This window comes from Uranotaenia lowii, chromosome 1 (assembly GCF_029784155.1).
Source record: "Uranotaenia lowii strain MFRU-FL chromosome 1, ASM2978415v1, whole genome shotgun sequence".
Classification (NCBI taxonomy): domain Eukaryota; kingdom Metazoa; phylum Arthropoda; class Insecta; order Diptera; family Culicidae; genus Uranotaenia; species Uranotaenia lowii.
Genome location: NC_073691.1, coordinates 21,759,247 through 21,782,575, shown reverse-complemented (window position 1 = coordinate 21,782,575; position 23,329 = coordinate 21,759,247). Strand labels below are relative to the sequence as shown.

Below are 23,329 nucleotides of genomic sequence, written 5' to 3'. Positions count from 1 at the left end.
TATCCTGAAATGTGGTTCGGAAAAGCTACAACGATGCCATGTAATTTGAAAACTTCAAAATCAAATCATTTTATAGCATACTAATCAAATTGATATGAAACATTGAATGTTCCTTTCACATTATGAATTGCTGTTGAAGTTCCATGTTCAACATCTAAAGTAAAAAGTCATAATTTTGTTTTTCTATAACACCTGTAAAGTTTCAATTTGTCCATTTTGTCTTATATTTAATTTATTTTAATATAAAAAAAGACAACGGACATTTAATGTTCTAAAATTTGACCTTTTGTCGTACCTCGTTCAGTTATTCCTACTTCGCCTCTGCGTTCCAAAATTCGATGCTGTCCTATCCCTCGTTTATGCTATGAATAAAGCTTTCAAAAGCTTCACTGTTATGGTACTTCCAAACAGCAAGGGCTCACTTTGGAAAAATGCATTCGAATCGCAAGTTCACATCGTCAATGTTGCTTAGGTCCATGCGATATGCTATTCCAAACATATGTGCGAACGGTGCGAACGAATTCGAAAGCACACCCGCTGTCAGTTAATCTACCTTTATGCTTTCTCGCGCTGTCCTTAAACCACCCCATCCGCATATCAGAAATGCAGATCTAAACACATACTGCAGCCGAACGGTTGACAGAGATTCTACTCGTGTTTTATTTCAATCGTTTTTGAGTACAAAGGAAGATATTTCAGTATTGAATCGGACGATAGCAGTAAGATCACTCGACGGTTGATCAAAGTTAAGTAATCATCCCCCCTTACTTTTCTCAACCCGTCCCAGGCTGTGTATGTTCTGAAAGTTGACGACTCGGACTCAAATCCCATATGTTGAGCTTCCGGGGAGATAACTCGCAGTATCAACAATCGGTCGCGAGACGATGATCACAAGGCTACTGCAGCTGGCCGTGGCGATCGTGCTTGTCCAGGTAATCTGCCAGCACCGGGAAACCGAAGCGAGTACTCATTGGCTGCTGAACACCGAAGGGCAGATTATTCCTCAGGTAACTTGTGAACCACAAAATCATACAATCTTTAATCACAAATTCGAGCTTTTAACCTATCTGTGTCCCTATTTGTAGCTCTCATCTCCATTCTATCTGCGGCGATCGCACGACCTGGTGGCCTTCCTGAACCAAAATGTGTACAAACAGAAAATAGATCTCATCATCAGCGAGCTGCTGGCAATCAAGGCGAATCTCACGGCCAAAATGAACAATTTGGACGCGTACACCAACGACCTGACGAACAAGATCGGTTGCATACCGAACTTCTATCTGGACGAGACGGCCATCCTGAGCACAATTCTGAGCTCCGTCTACATCTACCGGTTGATAATTCCGGATGAACAAAATCCGATCGGGTCCATTGAGAGCACAAGTGAAAGCATTAGCCCCAGCACTAGTACAAGTACAAGTAACAAATCCTCGAAGTCGAAAGCTCCGGTACCCAGATGCGGGGACTACCTGCCAATGGATTTTCATATGGCCAGTTTCGAGCACCTGGATGGGGTGTTCAATCGGTCTCGGCTCAAAATGGTCCCAGAGTACATGTTCAAAAAGCTCGAGTACCACATACCATCCACCAATTCACCACAGGCCTTAGTCGACCAGCTGAAACAGCACCCAAAATCTTGGAAATATCACACATTAGCGTCCTACTACTGGCGCAAGCAAGGGAACGCCCCGGAAGCGATAGAATGTGCCCGTAGAGCAGTAGCCTTAGCCCCGAGGGAGCACAAAGACGTCGCGCTGCTCAGTATGGGATCGATACTGCAGCGGGCCCAGTACATCAACGATTCGCTTGTGGTGGTTCAGGCGGCCGTCGATCACGACCCGAACGAGCCGGAGAATCAGATTGCCCTCGGGAACACCTATATGTTGCTGTCGGATTTCAATCGGTCCTTCGAGGCGTACCGGTTGGCGGAGAGCATCAATTCGGTGTACGCCGAGCACAACGATTACATCAAAAAGTCGATTAACTGTTTCAAGGATTTCAAAATTAATCTACTGACGATGGAAAGGTATGTTGCATTCAAAAATTTATAAAAGATTCAATCGAAATCCCACAAATTGCGCGTGAATGAATTCAGGGTTACTGGATACAAATTAGAATTTCACATTTCATAGTGATTATTACTTGCTTTAAATTAGAACTCATCACAATCAGCTTAATATTTTGGTTATGAAATCAAAACTATTTGAACCAATTTTTATAAATTGAGGCCAACAGGATCAGAGGGGTGCAAGTGGGGTCAGGCGCGGTCCTATGGGGGGGGGGGGGGGTGATCGGGGTGATCACCCCCCCCCCCCCAAGCGGCCAAAAATCCGTTACAAAATACACGCAAAAGCTCGAATTTCTATAAAAATTTGGAACTTTTCTTAGTAGAAGTGCTTTCCAATTTTAAAAATTTTCCACTCCGTGGGGGTGTTTATTCAACAGAAAAGTTAATTTATCACTTAAAAGGCTCAATATTGAAAAAAAGGCGGTCCACCAAACTCAAGCAGCTGTAACTTGCGATTCCCTGGACTGAATTATACCAAATACCTTTTGTTGATAAGTTACTCAACAAAAGTGTGCTGTTGAGTGTTGATTTGGAATTAGCTATTAATAAAATGTAGGGACAACTTTTTTTTAAATTGTCACTAATTTCCCTCATATGCCTCACATAACACGAGCAAATCGCAACAAATTTTAGTATTTGCTTCAAATTCAGAGCTTCCGAATTCTTGATTTTGTTTTGAATTTTAAAGAAATGAAAAATTTGGAAAAGTCATATAGGTAAATGAAAATGAAAATGGTTACAACACTGAAATACTTCAAATATTTGTTCTTCTTTCATCATACATTTATTGCCTTCAATTGCAAAATAAAAAAAATCAGGTTCTGAAACACAGTAAAGATTCTCTTTCGCTAGAATTTTTCACCTTCAATTAATCCACCATTCAAATATGAATTAAAAACTTAAAATTAATGACCTATATGATGAAATTCAAAAACAAAAATTTAAATTATTGATCTGATTTTATTTTGTTTGTTGTTTATTTATTCTTGCAATTTAAGATAACAATCTTTTCAATCACTGCAATTGGTTTTACTGGGATTTGCAATTATTCTAGCTAATCTTCTCTACTCTTATCCTATTCTAACCTGGCTAAACACTCTCTTTTAAAAACGTTAATGTTACAATTCATCTTGATCTCATCAGGTAACTGGTTCCAATAGACAATGCCGCGTACAAACAGTGTGCCGTTGTAATGGGAAGTAAAATTTCTCGGAATAACCAATTTTCTCACTCGATTGCTTCTGAAAGGTATGAGTTTCTGGTAGAGGTAGTTCGGTGTCGCTGTTGTAAATATCTTCTGTATCATGATGTTCGAACGATGCTTGAAGAAATCGTAAAACGAGCAACCCATGAACTTCCGGTGATGTATGCTCATTCTCGCGTATCGATCCAGCTTAAAAACCCACCTGATGCAATGATTGATGGCAATACGTAAACGATCCATTGCCATAGCTGACGCATTTATTAAAAACTCTGAGCCAAAGGTAAGGTGCGGTAAAATTAGGGTTTTAGCTATTTTCAATCTAAAGTGCGGTGGTAGTATGCTCGCTGTCAATTTTAGATGGCGTAGGACTGCATAGATTTTACCGCATAGTGCGTTGACTTGTTGGTCCCACTCCAGGTTACTTTGGAAAATTATTCCAAGATTCGATACTTTGTCGACGTACGAAACATTAGATGATCCCAGGGTAATGACCGGCAGTTCAGCATTCATTCTATTACGGGAGATGAGCATCACGTTGGATTTTGAAGTGTTGATAGGTAGCATATTCCTATCAGACCAAACTTGTAAGCGCCTCAAGTCATCATTCAATAGTCGAGCCATTATTTCGATCGAGTCGGTAGACGAGCAGAGGTAAAGTTGAACATCATCGGCGAACATATGTATTTGACAATGGCTTATAACTGCTGGCAAATCGTTAATAAACATGCAGAACAGTAGAGGTCCCAAAACTGAACCCTGAGGCACACCAGACATTACTGGAACAGGATCTGAACAGATTCCATCAATACTCACAATTTGTGATCTTCCAGACAAGTAAGACTGGATTAAGTCTACAGCTCTGCCAGAGAAGTTGAATTTCGAAGAGAGTTTTCTCAAAAGCTTCACATAGGAAACTCGGTCAAACGCTTTGGAGAAATCAATCATCATCAAAAATGCTATGCCTTTTTGTCTACAGTGGCGTGGATATCGTCGTGTACTTTAAGAAGTGCAGTAGTTGTACTATGACCGGATCTGAATCCTGATTGATTGGAGTTGAGTAGGTTCGTTGTATTCAGATAGTCAGTTATTTGAATTTTAACAATTTTTTCGAATACTTTTGATAACGCACAGAGTAGACTGATTGGGCGAAGATTGTTCATATCAAAACTTTTTCCCTTTTTCCGAATCGGGAGAATTTTTGCCATTTTCCATGCACGAGGAAATCTTGAAGTACTTACTTACTTAAAATCTTCTTTATTTATGTTATTTTAATACAAGGATTTGTTTTACATTTCAAGAGATGTGTTGTCGTAACATTTCAGCTTCGATTTTATGTAATATTAATTTTTGGTTTTCAACATGAAAGTTTTTAAATGATAGTTTTGAAGCTTGACTTCTGTTTTTGCTTATAATTATCCTAAACCTACATGCCTAACCTAACTTATAATAATCAATTGTCAAATATATCTCTTATCGTTGCATATTCTGAGACTCTCGTTTTAGCTATGAATTTTTCTTTGATTTTTATAAATCTTGTTATCAGCAAGTCCATATTTGCTTTTTCGTGAACTGTGGTAGTTCTAGTACTTTTTATAAGATTCAATATAATTTTTAGAAACCTATTTTGTATGGTTTGTAACTTTTTTAAATGACTTTTTGCGCAAGTGTCCCAGATAGGAGCTGAGTAATCAATTACTGGAAGTACAATTTGTTTATATATGGCTAATTTGTTTTTCAAATTGAGTTTAGATTTCTTATTTATGAGAGGGTACAATCTATTTAACATAATCAAACATTTGGTTCTAGTGTTTTCTACATGACTACTAAACAGAAGTTTATAATCGATTGTTAGTCCTAGATACTTCACAGAAGTAGACCATGGTAGTTGATTATTTTCAAGAATTACATGGGTTTGTGGTTTATGTTTCCATGATTGGTTTAGTGGGAACAAGATAATTTGTGTTTTTGCTGTATTCAGTTTTATCTTCCAAGTATTTGTATATTCCATAAAAACATTGAGGCAATCTTGGAGCTTTTTAACCAATTGATTAGTTTTTCTACCTTTTACGGAGATAGCCGTATCATCCGCGAACAAGGATAGTTGGCCGTTATGCGGAGGTGGTATATCTGATGTAAATATTGAATAAAGAACCGGCCCAAGTATGCTCCCTTGGGGAACACCTGCACGAATTTCATATTCGTCTGATTTAGCGCCTTGAAGATGTACTTGGAATTTCCTATCAGTTAAATAGTTCAGTGTGATTTTAACAATATACGTAGGAAAGTTATACCTTACTAGTTTATGCACTAAGCCGTTCGTCCAGACGTTGTCGAAGGCTTTCTCTACGTCAACAAAGGCCATCGCTGTGGAGTAACTTAATGATTTATTACGTTTGATCATGTTAACTACTCTAGCTAGCTGATGTGATGTAGAATGTCCTTTACGGAAACCAAATTGCTCATTCATTAGGATGTCGTTTTGATCAATGTGCATTTGTAGTCTAGACAAAATGACTTTTTCAAAGACTTTACTTATTGATGACAACAAACTAATTGGTCTGTAACTTTTTGTACTTGTCGGATCTTTGCCCGGTTTTAAAATAGGAATTACTTTCGATTTTTTCCAGCACGTGGGGAAGTAGCTTAGATTTAAGCAGCTATTGAATATATTACACAATTGTGTTAGACTATTGTCGCTCAAGTGTTTTAGTACAATATTCATGATACCGTCTTCGCCAGGTGCCTTCATATTTTTCATACATTTAATAGTTGACTTCATTTCTTGAACAGTTATTCTTTTATCATTTGGAAGGTAGCAATTAGTATTTTTCAAAGTTTCAATAGTTTGGTTAACAGTGTTTTCCATTTGGCTAGACATAGAAAGACCTATTTCATGTGATTTTACAATATTTTTTGCTATAGCATTGGCCTTTTCATTCGGAGTTATTAATATTTCATTATTACATTTTAGGTGAGGGATCGGTTGTGGTTTAGTTTTAAGAATTTTTGCCAATTTCCAAAAAGGCTTAGAATAATCTTTCAATTTAGCTAAAGCATCATTAAAGTTCTTATTTTTTAGACTAAACAAGCGATTTGCGATTATTTTCCTCAGCCTATTTATGTAAGTTTTTACAAAAGGATTCCTAGTTCTTTGGTACTGACGAACAAACATATTTCTTTTACGTATAAGAAGTTTAGTGAAGGAATCTATACCTAGTACACTGATGTTAACTGGAACTTCCTTGATATTTATAGCAACTGCAGCTTGGATAACTTCGATGAAATGGGCCAACGTTTCTTCTACGCCGGTGATGGAGTTGATAGCCGGATTGGGATCGAGGCGGGCATCGATGGTACTATTAAGCCTCTCCCAATTGACGTGATGATAATTCCTTCGCGTGAATGGTGGTCTTGTAGTTTCCAGGGCCCCTACCCTGATGCTGACAGGGAAGTGGTCGGAGTCTAGTTCTCTGATGGTGGATGCTTCGCTTATACCAGATGTTAGATTCGAGAGGAATATATCCAAAGTAGAAGCTGAGCCTCTCGGTGGGAAATGTGTAGGAGACGGTGAATGATGAACTGCATAAATACCATGTTGAAGATCCTCCATCAACAATTTTCCGTTAAAGTTTGCTCTTGTGTTGCCCCAGCTAGGATGTCTTGCATTTAAGTCCGTACCGATGATATATTTACAGTTGACATGAGCCAACTTTTTCAAATCCTGTTTAAAGAGCAGATCACTTCCGTCGCTAGTCTTCGCTTGCCTTCCAAAGTAAGCACTGATGAGCCTTAATTTACCCATGTTCGTGTTTAATTCCACTCCAATAGCCTCAATGACTTGTGTATTGAAATGGGGTAGAGATTGGAATTGAACTGACTTTTCGATGATAATTGCTACCCCGCCCCCGTTCGAACCTTCTCTGTCGCAACGAACAATGGAATAGTTGGGGATGGTCATTTTAATGTTGGGTTTTAAATGAGTTTCTGTTATTAAGGCGATTTTGATCTTTTTATCCATAAGGAACTGGGTAAATTCGATCACTTTAGGTTTAATTGACCTAGCGTTCCAATTGATAATGCGGATTTGGCTAGCGTCCATATTGGATAATAAAGACTCCTAATGTTTCTACTTGATCTTGCCGAGTGCGGCATTTTCTTAATTTGTCAGACATCTCTAAGAAAATACTGACCAATTCTGCTGGAGAATACATATCACTATTTTGGTGATTGTTTTGACTCACCTGGGGAAATTCGGAAGGATTTGGGGCTGGCTGACTCCTATCCAGTTGACGGGGCCATATAGGTGGATGGGTTGACATTGACGGTTCACGGGAGGGGCCAGGCTGAAGGCTGGGAAACTCATTTGGCCCAAATATCGGGTGATTGTTGGGACCCCGTCTCCCGGGCTGGTTTCTTGTGGACGCGTCCTTCCGAATGCGCTTGTAATCGTCTCGTTTACTACACGTCCTATCCGAGGATTTGTGTCCAAGACCGCAGTTTGCACATTTGAATATGTTGGTTTCTTGGTCGGGACACTCCGTAGTAACGTGCTCGCCGGCACACAGGTTACATCTCGCTTTAAGATTACAGTTGCGCATACCGTGTCCGAAGTTCAAACACCGCATGCATTGTGTCACATCACGATGCGAACCCCGGTAGACTTCCCAGGAGACGATGACACTGGAGATTGAGCGAACTGCTTTCAATGCGTTTAAGGTGATGGTGCCTCTACGGAAGTGTACTAGATAGAGGCAATCTCGGAATTCTTGTCCTCCTTGCCTCCGGGAGATTATATGGACGGCCAGTGGTTGAAGCTTGTAGCGCTGGATAAGTTCCTGCTCGATGATTTTCTTGTCCATGGAAGGTAGCCCACGAACCACCGCCTTGAATGGTTTTTCCTCCTGAACGTCATGAGAAAAGAATTCCGTGTTGAGCTTTTTCAGACATGTTTTAGTGCGATCCAATTCGCCTTTGGTTTGCACCACGATTTTGATTCCGATCCTCGTAAATTTGAATTGGGCTTCGATGAGATTAATTTTCAGCACGCTTTTCAGTTTGTCGAACGAAATATTTCTGGCTACGATCGGCGGCAGTTTGGATTTGCTTGTTGGTTGTTGTTCCAAAATGGCGTCATCTTCTCCGAACCCATCGAATTCACTTTGATTTTCCACAGTGGCCGCTTCGGTAATAACGCTCTGGTTCCCCAGCGAGCGAGGAGCGCAGGCACCATCGCGACTTGTTGACGGTGTTGCTTGAGAGATGTCGGTCTGAATTCTTGGGGGAACAGCGTTTGGTGGAACACTTTTCGCTTTTTTCGTCCCCGTTGGAGGACTGTTTGGTTTCGAGCCTTTGCCTGACGAACGCCGGCGCTTGCCCATTAGGTGTGTCTGTGTTTGTGACAACAGACGAACGAGAGAAAAGTTCACGCAGCAAAAGTAAAATACGTCCTATCGCGTCAACGGCTCGATACTCGAAATCTTGAAGTTGATATGATTAGGTTGAATATGAACGTAATTGGCTTAATCAGCGAAGGAAGAATCAATTTCAAAAATCTTATTAAAATGTTGTCCGATCCAACAGAGTTCGATTTGATGGATGATATGGCTAGAATCACGTCATTATCTGCAATCCTAGAAAATCCAAAGCCATGAGGATTGGCCGGAGGGCGAGCAATATTGTGTTCATCGATCGTAAAACTTGTGGCAAAGTGGTTATTAATTTCATTGACAGAGTTGATAAAAATATTATCACTAGCCTTTTTTGGTTTTACGGCAATATCTTTTAGTCTTTTCCACAATACTCTACCTGAATCGTAATGCTCGACAGATTGCTGAATGAAAGAAGCTTTGGCTTCATTGATCAAAGTCGTTACTCGATTTCTAAGGCGCTTGTATTCTGTTTGTGAGGAATCGGTTCTGCAGTCAATCCAGTATCTATATGCCAAATCCCTCTCAATCATCGCTCTAAGTATATTGTGATTAAACCATTTGTTCTTAACTGTAGATTTTACAATACGTACCGGAACGAAAGTATCGAATAGTTCTATGATTGTTTCATTCAACAAATCGACAGCCAAATCCACGTCGCCAATTGAGTACAAATTAGACCAATCGATCGAATTAGCTGAAGATTCCAATCCAGTCAAGTCAATGCGTGTAAAGTCTCTCATAGTTATACGTTCAATCAAAACTCTTTTAGAAATGTCCAGCGATGCAAAAATGACGTCATGTCTGGAGAAACCGGGAGCAGAAACTTGATTGAAATTTTGAACGAACTCCAGGTTGTTCGTCATCATAAGATCAATAAGAGAGCTTCCTCCTTGATGGTAATGAGTAGGGTTGTCGTTCACACAACTAAATCTGAAATAATCGAGAACGCTACAAAATTGGTTTGACACTGTATTGTTTTTGGTGGGATCTAAATTGAAATCACCAACGATAACTGTGTGAGTGTACTGCAACGATAACTCGGAAAACTTCTGAAATAACTTATCAGAACAGTTGTTTCTTGGTGGATTGTAGAATAATCCAAGTAAAAATTTTCTTGAGAAACATTTCAATTCACCAAACACATATTCGGTTACATCTCCAGCGCTTGCATCGTAAATTTCAGATTGGTCAATGATTTTGAAGTCAATCGCATTTCTGACATACACACACAATCCTCCACCTCGGCTATATATTCTGTCGTTACGAATCAATTTGAAACCTTCTATAAGTAAAATTTCATCCGAAATGGTTGCATTGAGCCAAGTTTCCGATAAGCAGATGACATCGATTTTACCATTCAAAAAACATTGTTTCAGCTCGCTAAACTTGCTAAAATCTCTAGCACAAATACTCTGGATATTTATATGGCAGATATTCACCTTGTCATCCGGAAGAGCAGCATTCATAACAGCACGGGGTATGTTTGAAAAATTCAAGTGCGTACGGGCATTGTTGTTCACTTCATTAGCCATTATCAAGATTTAAAGGATACAATTCTGGAGAGAGAGTTAGCAGGTTAGAAGGAAGGATTTGAGCTAAATTAAAAACAAGATGTACATATTTTTCTAATTCGTAACACATCTCAAAAAATTCATATCAATAACAAGACTAAGCTAAGTGGCCCTATTTTGACCCAGTAGAGAGAGAGGAAAAAAAACAGCAGCACAGCACAGCAGCAACAGCAGCAGCAAGCACCAACAGGTCCAGCAGGTGGCCCAAAAATAAGGATAAAGTGGCCTGATCATTGTTCAACCGTTGCTCCGAGTTGTTCGAGGGTGTGCACAGGCTTTGCAGTACCGTCAGCGCTCTTCTTGATAAAAACGGTCCCGCTTTTCGTAAAGACACTATGAAGATTTCCAGCCTTCTTGAGTTTCAGCGTTCTCCCTTTAATCTCACGGGCCAGGGAGGTGAGGTTCTCATTAAAGTAGATACGGGTTGCTACTTGAAAGCCAAGATTCGCTAATGTGAGATTTCGATTGGCTAAATAGCGAAAAAAGAAATCGTCCCGTGCAGCACGGAACGCGAACTGGAAAAGGATTGGGGGAGAACTACCAGCAGCGATAGGAGTTTTAGCTATCCGTTTAGTGTACACCAGTGGTTGTTGTTCGCCGTATCCAAGAATAGCAGCAATCTTAGCAACGAAAAGGGAGAGATCTTCCTGGGCGACAAATGGAACTCCAAATAACAGGAGATCATTTGCTTTTTCCAACCGTTCCGCAAAGTTTTGATTCCGCTCGGTTGCAGCTTTCAGCTCACCACAGTAGTTGGTCAACTTGTCCATCCTCTTAGCCGTTTCTTGCTGCATCTGTAAAGTTTCCTGTCGCAGGGAAACTATCTCGCCCCGTATTTCAGTTGCATTCGAATCGATTTTTGCGTTCGTATCTTCAAATAAAGAACGCATTTTAGATAGAAGAGCGTCGAGGGAATTCACACTATCATTTTCGGTATCACTAGACCGATCAAGGTCTTGACAGCTACGTTTGAAATTGCTAGTTTTGTCTTTAGTGGTGAGTTTGGTTTTATTACTCATGTTGCACTTGTGAGTCTTCTTTGAGTGACCAAAATAAAAAAAAAAAACCGGACCAACAACCGCCAAGCAAAAGAGTTCTCGATGTTTTGTTGTACAGCGTGCTTGAACTTTTGTACCCTTTTATCACTAGGGAAATCAAGTTTTCACTAAGTATTCCAACTTATACGATTAGTAGAGAACGGGTTTTAACTTTTTAATGTACAAAAAGTACTGCTGAAGCGAGATATCGGGGAAAAAATACTTAAAGACCACTAGCACGTCACTTGCTCTATCTGGTTCTGTACATCCCTTCAGAAAGATCTTTAATTCTTTTATTTTAGTTTTAAATATAGCACATCAAACATTCATATTATGGATGACTGTGAAAAAAATACAAGTACTGCCAAACAGAAATCGAATATAAAATATTCATAGTAAGAGTTTAAATTTAAAAAAATCCTCTCAAGAGATTTCAGCAACAATAAATCGAAGAAAGAGATTACGTTTTATGACTTTTGCGTTTCCTAACAGTTTTTAGTGCCAAAAAGGAACAAAAAAGTATTTATATCAGCTGTTTTAGAAATAGGTGTTGGAGACAGAGATTAAAATTCATCTCTAGAACCCAAAATCTGCATTCAAAACTGTAACACAAGTAATCAAGATTCACATTTTCCGAAGTGCAAAGAATTTGAAAACTGATTTCAACTTATTTAGGAGCTCTAAATGCAAATTTGTATTATTTTATCAGCTCTTTTTTTCGGTACAAATTTTGAAAATATAAGGCTAATTGAAGAAATTTGTGCACTTTTTAGCAAAAGTGTACAATATCAAAAAAAAAAAATAGAAAAAAGGTATTAGCTTAATGATCAATTTTCATAAAGACTGTGAGATATTTACCATGAGAAAAAATTAAAAAAGTAAGTATCTATCCCCATTTTGTAAAATACAAAGATTATCCAGACGAAATCTGTATTGTTTTTTTCTGAGAATTTGTTTCTTTTTAGCATTCCTCCCTCTGACCTGCATCGTTGAATGAATAAAGGATAATGAAAAGATTTGACATATTTTTTGTTGTTCAGGTTAGTTACTTCATCAATTATCATTGATCGATTTCACTCTGAACTGCTATGTTTTAAAATTACTCAATGCTAGAAAATAAGATGGGAAGAAAAAACAGACAAAAAAAATCGAGTTTGAGACGCAAAAAGCTTCCAAAATCAGTTTGCCACGGTTTTAATTTTTTCCTTGTGAATTAAAACTATCTTCTTATCATTCCACTATTTTTTCGGCAACAAGGCATTCTATCATGCAAAACAGTCAGAAGATCTTTTAGTGATTTTTAACCAACACTCCAGATTTCTAGATCTACAGCAATTATGTCACCGATACTGCTTTCAGCTCATCTACACAATAATATTGAAATTTGAATTTAAAATTTAGCTTAAGTTTTGATATTCTTAATCTGAAAGCTTGGCTATTTCAATTGCAAATGATTGAGACTGTTCACTAAAGAAGAGTATTAACATTCAGAATTAACCCTTCATTTCATAATTTTCTTCATAATTTAAAATTATTTAAAAAATTAGTAATTATGTGAAGGTAAACAAAGATTCATCACTTTTCTATGTAATTTATTTGTTGTAATACAAATAAAACTGAAATTTTTGAATGAAAACTTTAAATTCAAGAGCAAATTAAATAAAATTCGGTTCCAGAATTTAGAAACTGATTTTGATAATCGGGTTTTTCTACTTAATTTATATTTAAAGTGTTGATTTTATATATTGTGTTCCCGAATTGAAAATTATAATACTAAATTTTCAAATCACGATTCAGTAAAATACCCCAATGAAGAATTCAATGCTTGTGAGTTATGTTTGTTAATTTGTTTATCGGGCTTATAGGTGAAAAGTAAAATATTTCCGATAAATTAAAAAATACCAGAGCGCTTATATTTAGAAGCTCAGCAAAAAAACCAAGATAACTTGATTTTTTTTCTACGTGTTCATCTCTCAACAACGTGTGTATTTTTTCATTGAAAAAAATACGTTTATAACGAGAAATTTTTAAAAAGCTCCTCAAGTGACAATTCCATAATACCAGATATACTTACAAATAAAAAAAAAACACTTTTTTCGCAGTGGTTATTATAGCTTCGCTGGTTGTTTTATAAAGGTCTAACCCCCCCCCCCTCCCCTCAACCCCTCCATTCACCATTCGCTCACTCAAATGTTTTTTTTTTACCAGATATTAACGTTCCTTTATATTGACTGATTTTTGAAAATTGGAAAATCACCCCCCCCCCCCCAGGAGCCGACTCTAGGACCGCCCCTGAGTGGGGTATTTCACATTCCATAAGGATTATAACTTGCTTTAAACCAGAACTTATCACAAGCTACATATTTTGGTTATAAAATCAAAACTCTCTGAACCAATTTTTATAAATCTTATAATTTAGAAATCGTGCCAAATGAAATCTTCTATCAGATGCTATTGTAAGATTTTTTTCATCAAATAATGATAGGTAGCACATTTTAGACCAATTAAGGCACTCTAAAAAGTTCATAGGTCGTAGTATTCTAAGCTATTTGTTAGAAAAGCGGGAGTCGAAATTAATGGTCGATGCGACTCGAAATGTTAGTAAATAAAACTTTCGCGAAATGAGGGGTAAAACTTTTTGTAGTCTTAAGAAACCGACCTTAAAGTCAAAGTGTCTTTAAAAATGGATGTATTGAAATAAAAATAACTAATTTTGCTGAATTAAGCGCTGATGTGGTCTAGTGGATAGGCTGGCGCGAGTCTGGTAACCCAGGCGTACTGGGTTCGATTCCCGGTATCGGCAAGAAAAACTTTTGGGTTCGAATCCCATAAGTTGCCGAGATGCTTGGGGAGTAAGTAGAGGCCAGTCTCGAACCCACCCTTGTCCTTCCTCCAACTGGTATCAGGAGGGGTTGGTTTGTTATCTTGAACTGCATTCTGTCCATATCCAGCTGGAATGGATATAATGAAGTGCATGATGGTTTAACCAACGTCTCATGATCGCTTACTATTCTACGCTGCCTATTCTAAACTTTCAAATTTACTTCTCCAAACTATCTCTAATTTTCATTTCCAGCGTCAGCTCCCCGAGCTATTTAAACGCCACAAAAAAAAACTAATTTTGCTGAATTAATATTGAAAAACTTATGATGATATGAATGCAGAAACTTCGGCCAATAACCGAATGCCGATTACTTACTGTTTTTAGTATTCGGTGAAACGAATCCAATGTAGTTTTAATTTTTCTTCTTCAATTTCTATATATATAAATGCTCCTAAAGTTTTTGATTTGATAATTTTCAACCGCATAATTTCTTTGCCACGCCCTGGTATGATCTTCATAGGTTTAGTAATGGATAGCCAAGTTTGTTTGATGAAACTTCTCGTCTCATTTGCGCCGAGTACTCGTGCGCTCCATGAGTTATCCCTCTGGAAATATTTATACCTGTGGTGATGCATTACTCCGAAAAATATGGTCACATTTAAGGAATTCAGGAAGATTGTCAGTCGTCTATCCATGATAAGCCGATTTTAAAAATGTTACCAATTACTGAGAGTACGTCAGATAATTTTTCGCTTTTGGAACGTTTATTTAAAAAAAAAGATAAGGTTTAAGTGAAATCTAAAAAAAAATATATCGAAATTGATGCCAAGCAACTCGAAATTATTACTATGTCTTTGAAAAAGTTCCAAAAACACATTATTATGCATTTCATAATTTTCCTAGGCTTATCCGGGCCGGAAAATCCTGAGAAATTTTTTGTTTAACCTAAAACAAAGAAAATTTAACTTCAAATATGAAAAATGTTTAGGCTTATTCCAAAATACACGACAGGAAAATAAGAAAAAAATACTAGGTAGAAATCCTTAAAAAATTAAAAAAAAAAGGAAAAATAATGCAAAAATGAAATTAATTGGAATAAATTGAACATGATGATGATGGATAATAGATTCAATGTTTTCACTGAAAACATGTTTCGCCAACTGATTATTTGATAAGCTGAACAGATGATCGTTCAATTTTGTTATGGAACCTCAAGAACTAAAATTTATAGCTTGATAAAACCAAAGATATTCTATTCTAAAAAAAAAACGTATTCAGAGTATTCAGAAATACTCTTACTTTATCATAAAATCTCTTTTTTTATCTTTGCACACTTTTTTCAGCCATGTATTGATCTATTATTTTTACCAAAGAAGCAAAACCTTTGCAAAATCATGATACTTTACACAAATTCACCTGGAAAAACCAATTGGAATCTGGTTGGATTCATGAGTAGGCGTCTTGAAGAATTTGATTTCTTAAGTTCGGTTTTAACTTAAATTTCTTTGTCCATCTGAAAACATGTGTCACATTGCGTAAACACCAGTTGCATAGATTGCGATCCATTGAACTGCTGATTATTAGTTATTTTTTGGGTGTCTACTAGCCAGGCAACAATTTTTGCTTGCCGGAGACGGATTTACTGCATAGTTTAAGGGTCTGCATTCAGTTATTCGCAATAACCATAGACTTTTTGCCCATATTTCTGATCAAGGGTCCCACTCTGATGCTTGTTTTGAACTTCGTGAGTATCGTAGAGTGGCTCCTTATACTTCTGATCCATTTGGGCCAAAAAATTTAGAAAAAAATTACAGTTCATGAGTTTTCAAGTCGACAATGGAGAATTTCCGAGGCGATTGTGCAAAATTATTTTTACCCTATCTTTTCGCATCGTAAATATCTCAACACACGTTAATTTAAAAATCTGAAAATGGCAAGATAGTCCTTTTCATAACCAACACAACGCTGCTAAAGTTTTGCATATCCGAGATCTAGTAACGTAGCTATCACCGAAATGAAGTGCCCGGATACTAAATGATCATAGCTTTTTCAATTTTCCAATTCATCAATCCTATATGTATTGACATAAAATTGATTTAAAGAAAAAAAAACGTTCAAAATTTTAGAATTCTGTGAAATATACTGGCTATTGGCTCAATAATTTGTGAAATTATAGATTTTTCTGTGATTTCGGCAACCTTGCTCAGGACCAGAGATGATTAATGTTACAAATGTCGTTTGACCGTCACACAGAACAAAGGTCGCAGTCATCCGAATGGATGGTCCTGTAAGTGTTATATCTTTGTTCCTTTTTACGAACGTCGTTCCAGGAAATGTTACTCGAAAAAAAGTCGAATGACATGCGGAAAGAATGTCGCAACTTGTTTGAAGATCGGGATGGTTATAGAAAAAAAACTATGACTGACATTTTTAATGTCACAAAATCCCAATTCATTGAAATGTTATGAATTTGACTGTCGCGACCGCTTTTACTGCAAATGAAATTTAGACCAAAGGATTTAGATCGATCACATAAGTAGATGATTCGAATAATAAATAATTGGCTTTTCTTTTCGAAAATAGAACGGGAGATTAAAACAACTTGTATGTGGCGAAAATTAGTTTCGTAAGTTCGCTAGTACAAGCTACTTGTGCTATTACCGCTAGAAATTAGTTTATTTAGCAACGATTTCAACGAAAAATGGACATTTGTAACTTATTTTTTCATGACATTAACACATATTAAAATCCACTAATTTCATAGCAACATTCGTAGAACCAACCTTGATGAATCTAGTATGGTGGTTCCACATGCCAAATCACACGTTCAGCCATATTGAAAAAAGATTTGACAGCTGGCTGAAGTGTTTACGAAAAAGGGGGTCCAGGAATGCCAGGTGTTTGAGATAAAATATCAGAGAAATTTGGAAAAAAAAAGTCTGTGTATGTCTGGCACAAGCTTATCGTAGACCAAAGATCATAAGATTTAAAACCAAATTGGGTTTAAGTTTGTTTTATTTTATTTAAGCGTGACTTCCGGAAACATAGAAATTATTTTAGTATTCAATTTTATTCGAAAATCTTTTTTGTATCATAAATTACAATACAACCGCACTTTTCGGATTTTCCGAAATAGCTGTGATCAACCGTGGTAATAGGAAGGATCTTTTAAGGGTGGACCAAACAACCAAGATCCCAAACCGGATGTTGCTTGTCCAGTCGTTGGAGGTTACATCATGAGCTACGTCACTGTCACCGCTGACGCCGCTCTCTCCACCACTCTTCAGCTCATCGGTTCCCACGGTTCCCAAAAACTCCATCTGGTTCTCCCAAATGATACCCATCACATCCGGATTACTCGATTGGATCTTCTGGAGCAGTGATGGCAACAAACGCGGGTCCTCCTGAAACAGCTGTTTCATCTCGATGAAGATCGGATGTTCCTGCAGGAAGGCCAGCCGCTTCTCGGACGATGGAATGTCATGCCTCGTCATGTTGCCATCCGATTCGATGACTTTTTGCTGCTTCCAGGCAGCTCCTGGAACAAAATAGTGTTGAATAAGTCATAAGTCATGCATAATTAATGTTACTCACCGCTACCGACAAAGCTGGCACCGTCGTCTATTGGTCCAACGTCTTCCAGCTTTGCTTACCAGCACGGAATTCAGCCGGAAGAATTTTTTTCGATTCTATGAATTGTATTTGCAAAAATCAAGAGGAAATCTTTAATTGTCTTAGCAATATCTTGATTATTGGCAAAACTCCGAGTTTACATAAAAAAATCAGAGCACCTGGCATCCCAGCCAACCAACAGCCAGCTGTCAAATTTCGGCTGCGTTTCGCCCCCGCCACCGCATCCAACCCAATCGTCTCCTTTTTGCCAAAGTGAGACCACCATACTAGATTCATCATGGAACCAATCAAACATTCGCTAGGCAGAAATGATATTGAGAAGAAAAAATCCATAACATTTTGGTTAGCTAATGTCATTGCAAAACTTAATGACGTTTTTTTTCATTTGTGTAACATTTTTTTGATGACCGTCAATGTCATTGAAGTCTTTGAGAAATGTGACGGAAATGAATATGTATGAAATTCATTTGAATGACATTCGCTAGCCTGCTCAGCAGTGAAACCAAACTCTCGAAATCTTTTCTCAGGTACACAATTCTACTACAATTTTCTCACTTGTTGCTGGAAATTTAGGTCCGAATATTAAATTTCAATAAGAAGATTAGACTAAGCTAGCGAGGTTTGCCCAATTTTGTTCGATTTTTTTTCACTTTATTTGCAGAATTAAACAAAAATTTAAATTGAACCTTTTGTGTATTTTGAAAACGAATTTTTAAAAAGTTTCTGCATGATTTTTATTTAATGATTTCCAAATTTGCCTGAATATTGGTCAGGTTTTGAGGGAAATTTGAAAAAAAAAGTCTCGGGTTTTATTCCGTTGGTACAGAATCCTGACTCGAACTTTGGTTTTTGCATTTAAAACTTAATTTTATTGCATTTTCTATATTCGAAACTTATCAGTTCGAAGTATGAAAAGTAAATATTCAAATTACCAAACCATTTTTAAGCTTTGGATTTGAAATTTATTCTTTTAGTTCTTATTAATTAAGGATTGAGATTCGAAATTATAAGAAAAAAATCAGTTTCAGCTCGAAGCTAAGTTGTACTAAAAATTAAAATATCAATTTGAGAATTTCATCAAGGAATCAATTTGCAATAGATCGCAGTTTCATAATTTGATCATATTCAAAGTTTTATATCGCAAATATAAAAGAAAATTTGTATTTTTTGTGAGGATTACAAACTATTCAGAGTGATATCTTAAATAAATGCAAGAAGGTAACTTATGTCGGATACTTATCCTCTTGTGTGTATAACATTTTGAAATTGAGGATTCCGAGGTCGAAATTTTAATGTAAGAAGCCAGATAACGTAATTGAACTTCAAGAAAGCTACGATGAAATTGAGCTGTAATCTTCTGTATCTTCCAGGTTGCTCCAGGACATCATTCCTGGTTTGGAACGATACGGTGCGCTCCAGAAAGAATTCGACGAGTATCACGAACTGCTGGATCGGGAACAGGTAAGACACATTGTAGTTTTTAATCCAATTAGGAACTAACAGGATTTTTTCTCTCTCTTTTCAATGGAACCCATCAACATTGACGGTTTCTTTTTCCATTATTTTTCTGTATTTTAAACGAAAAAATGAAGGCCCCCCTCAAGACGCGCGTCTTCGACGACGCGTACGGCAAGCAGATGGACTTCCTGATCCAGCGCAGCCAGATCTGCACTAGCCGGATGAGCCGGGAACGCAGCGAGCCGATCCTGTCCTGCGACTTCATCTCCGACGTCCAGATGCTGATGGAGGACTTTGCCGTCGAGATACTGAACAACTACGTCGATCTCAAGAAGGAACTGATCAACACGTACAAACTCAACTCGCTCGGGGTGTACAACAAGATCTTGGTGGAAAACTTTTGAGGGTTTTCCTTTTTTTTTGAAGTCCAAGTCCTCAAGGCCGAGCCTTGTTGTTTTTAACATCATTAATATTCTGATATCTATGTTTTTGTTAAGCTAGAAGAACAAAAAGTTTGAACCGGAAGGTTTGTTTGGTCTAAAGTTTGTTAACAAACTGTAATAGTTTTTTTGTAGATAGGAAAGAACTTAACCGGAACAATTTGAACCGAAACATATCGAAAACGGTTTTAAATTTGTTGATTTTTTCCCTGTTCGGAAAACTAATAAAATCAATCAATCCATTAGCCAATCGTGCCTTCTTCTTTCGATGGCTCATTCTAATGGGATTAGTTTGTCGCATCGAAACACACACGAAATGTCCTTCAAGGGTTTCAAACTTGTGGTGTTTCCCTTTCCCGCTTACCGGGGAGTTCGAGTCACCTCGGGCAGTTTGTGTCGGACACAATCCCTAATCGAAAAATACAGCCGGAGGTGGGAAGGAACTGAAGAAAATAACGTTACTTATAGGGTTACGTCGAATGTTTGGTTACGTGCTACTTGGACACTTGGATGCTCTACAGTCCAATGGGAGGCTTGTGTGTGCCTCTGTATCTATAGATGCAGCAGTAGGGTTTCCAACTGGTGAGCGACTTTACCAAGTTCAGTTGAACTAGGTGTGGGGGTGTCTCGTGATTTTCTTGTCGTACTTCAGCTCCAGTTTCACCTTCCGCGTCTTCACAAACACGTGAACTCTGTCGAGGTGCTAAATATGAAATTGGATCATGTGGTAGATTTCCGTATGGGCTCCTGGTTGGTTACACACGGAAAGAAGCTTAGATATAACTTTTAAACATTGTAGGCTTAGATGAAAATTGAAAGGAAAATCTTAAATGGTTTGTTAAAAACTGTGCAGATAATTTATTCTTGTTTTAAATGAACTATGAAAGGCTTTGAATCTCAAACCACTTTTTCAATTGTTGTGTAAGTTAAATAACGTTTTTCCAAAAGTTTCTCACATTTCTTCAAGCTTGTGTTTTCCGTTCAGTCCGAGGGGAAAAAATCTACTTTTGAATAATACAATGCATGGTACAAAGTGTCAATGGAATTGTTGGCACTAGATAAACGATCAAAAGGAATTATTAATAGAGGATAGAAAATTTATGATGAGAATTTTAAACACACTCGTCATGGCTGATGTCGTGATTTGGACATAGTATTTATTCCAGAAAGTTGTATAACGTATTGATTTGGCCTAATATGTATCAGTATTTCCTGAATGTCAAACCAGCTTAATAAAACCTTTAATGATTTTTTTTAAAAATAAACTGCTTAAATTTAATCTATTTAAGATGAAATAATTCTTTTTCATCTTTAACAGTTTAATGTATTTTATTATTAGTATTCATTAACCTTAAAAAATTAGCCTGAATAACAATAAGTTTCTTATATTTTGTCATGTTTTTACAAAATTTTTAAATAAAGACTATTTTTTTTTTCGTTTCCCTATTTTAATATTGTTAAGTTATCTTTTTGAAAAAAAAAATCTCAAAATTAGTTTCACCAACAAAGATTTACATAAATTGGTTGAAGTCCATTTTTTATTATTTAATGTCGACTTTAAAATTTTATTAGAAATATAATTTAAAATGCTATTAATGAACTCGAAAAAATTTCATGATCGAATTTAAAAAACCGACCATAAAGATTTTGTAGATTGGCCTGACCTGTGCAAAATTTCAGCTTGATCGGATTGACTGGGATAATCTGATCCATGTCGTACGAGGCGACTCATGCAGTACTTTCCAGATTCGGGGAGAAAAAAGGTCAAGATCAATTATAGCATGCAGACTTTTTAAATTAAATATTACTGGTATTTTTAAACTTTTTGACCAATTTTCTCTTTCGGGGAGGATATGCCAATAGTGCATATTGCCATACATGCATTTGCACAAGCGGTGTTCTTCCATATCTTCCATATTTTCCGAATCTTTTTGCATTCCAAATAAATCTGTTTCGATAAAATCCCTACACACGCGATCCTGATATCCTCTTTTATGTATACATCGTTTACAGTTTAATGGTATTTCCTTTTCTTGGAATCTGTTAATATACCAACTCATTTAAACATTTATTGTTCGATGAATTAATTAACTAAATAAATAAATAAATAAATAAACTTGAAATCATACAGAAAATTGAGTCGGAGTAAGCCATGACTTTTGGGCATCGCACGCGTTTTTGTTTTCGTCCTTAATTTTTTTTAATCAATTACAATAAAACTAGAAATTTTAAAATTAAACAGTGGAAAATGATAGATTAAGTGACTCGTAGTTGTTCCCGGAGTAGTTCGCACTTTGTTTCGGCATGCTGAATCCTGGTTGGGAGAGTTCGGAAGGAATTTTGAAGTCAGTTGCTCCGGACTTGAGGAAAAGTTTTCTAGTCGAAAACTTCCGAGACTTATTTGGTGAGATCCAACCTTTTCCATTATTTTGAACGTTATTTTCCTAATACACATTGTCTTTAGATTAGTGTAGCTATTTTCAAATGATGCTGTAGGTATTTAAGTAATCCATATGAAGCGTTTGGTAGGGACCTCCACGCTTTATTCCTCCCCTTGCTCCAGAATCTTTTGCGGTATTTACCACATGGTTGGCCTGGCCGTAGTTATCTCTGCAATGCATGTTTTATGTAACAGAGATAACGTTGAAAAGAAAAATGAAAGACGCAAGTCTTTTCATTTTCCAGGATGCTTACACGTTTTGGCTATGTTGGTAAAAGAAGAAGAAGAAGAAGAAGAAATCATACAGAAATTTGATCTAAATTACAACAGTTATATCTGTGACATCAAGTAAAATTCTTCGCATTTTTCCTTATTTTAACACATTAATAACGCCCAGGGATGAAGAGATAGACATTTGATGTCTTCAGCAACATTGTTCAGTTTTAAAAGGAGAATATTGTAGTTAAAAAATTTTTGCCGACGGGTCCATCGACGGCGTGATAAAATTGCTAACTTTTTTTTATTTATATTTACTTTAATGTCTTCGACATAGTTGTTCATTTGATCATAAATAATAGATACATAAATTTGTCGAATATGTCAAAGTCTTATTACATCACCCTCAGGAGTTACGTTCAAAGTAAAGAAAAATACCTTGAAAAAACTTTTTGTTTTAATCTGACACGTCGTAGATTGGATAAAATGGTTCGCTGTCCTCGAAACAAAGTTGTAACAAGCCAAGATCTACAATTGTCTCATAGATTATGTTGGATTTAGAAGTTGCTGAAACTCCATAGAAATCGATTAGTATATTTACTGGCAATTTTGGAAGGCTCGTCTATCAAAAAGTGCATATTTTCGCAACACCCCCTTTTTGGTGATTATTCTTGATGATAAGCGTTTCCATTTGATATTAGCGGGAAAATTGGTGAAACTAACAGTTTGAAAATACTCTTTTTTCTATAAAAATTACATATTTTAGTTAAAGAAAAGACATTTAATTTATTGACTAATTGTTACCTTTTTTTTTTAATATTTTGAATTATTATACTTAATTTAAATTCAATTTTTCAAATCATTTAAATTCAAAAAAAAATAATTGAACTAATAGGTCAAATATGGTATAGCACTTAATAAATATTTTATATCAGATAGATGAATAATAGAACCGGTTTGCCAGGATAGTATATGGTTTGACGGAAATTTCGGTCGAAGTGAGAAGACC

General features: G+C 36.7%; 1 protein-coding gene across 1 annotated transcript; it reads left to right on the top strand.

Moving 5' to 3' along the window:
* Positions 1-577: 577 nt before the first annotated feature.
* Positions 578-19,909, top strand: LOC129740299 (tetratricopeptide repeat protein 17). Its single transcript, XM_055731932.1, has 5 exons — positions 578-719; positions 788-1,007; positions 1,086-2,026; positions 19,137-19,227; positions 19,359-19,909. The coding sequence occupies exons 2-5, from the start codon at positions 885-887 to the stop codon at positions 19,626-19,628; spliced, it is 1,425 nt and encodes a 474-aa protein (XP_055587907.1). The 5' UTR covers positions 578-719; positions 788-884; the 3' UTR covers positions 19,629-19,909.
* Positions 19,910-23,329: the final 3,420 nt, after the last annotated feature.

Excerpts from the sequence above, each read along its gene's own strand:
- LOC129740299 (XM_055731932.1), top strand. The coding sequence starts at position 885 with ATGATCACAAGGCTACTGCAGCTGGCCGTGGCGATCGTGCTTGTCCAG. Across the intron at positions 2,027-19,136 it reads AATCTACTGACGATGGAAAG|GTTGCTCCAGGACATCATTC; the intron begins GTATGTTGCATT and ends TGTATCTTCCAG. Across the intron at positions 19,228-19,358 it reads AACTGCTGGATCGGGAACAG|GCCCCCCTCAAGACGCGCGT; the intron begins GTAAGACACATT and ends GAAAAAATGAAG.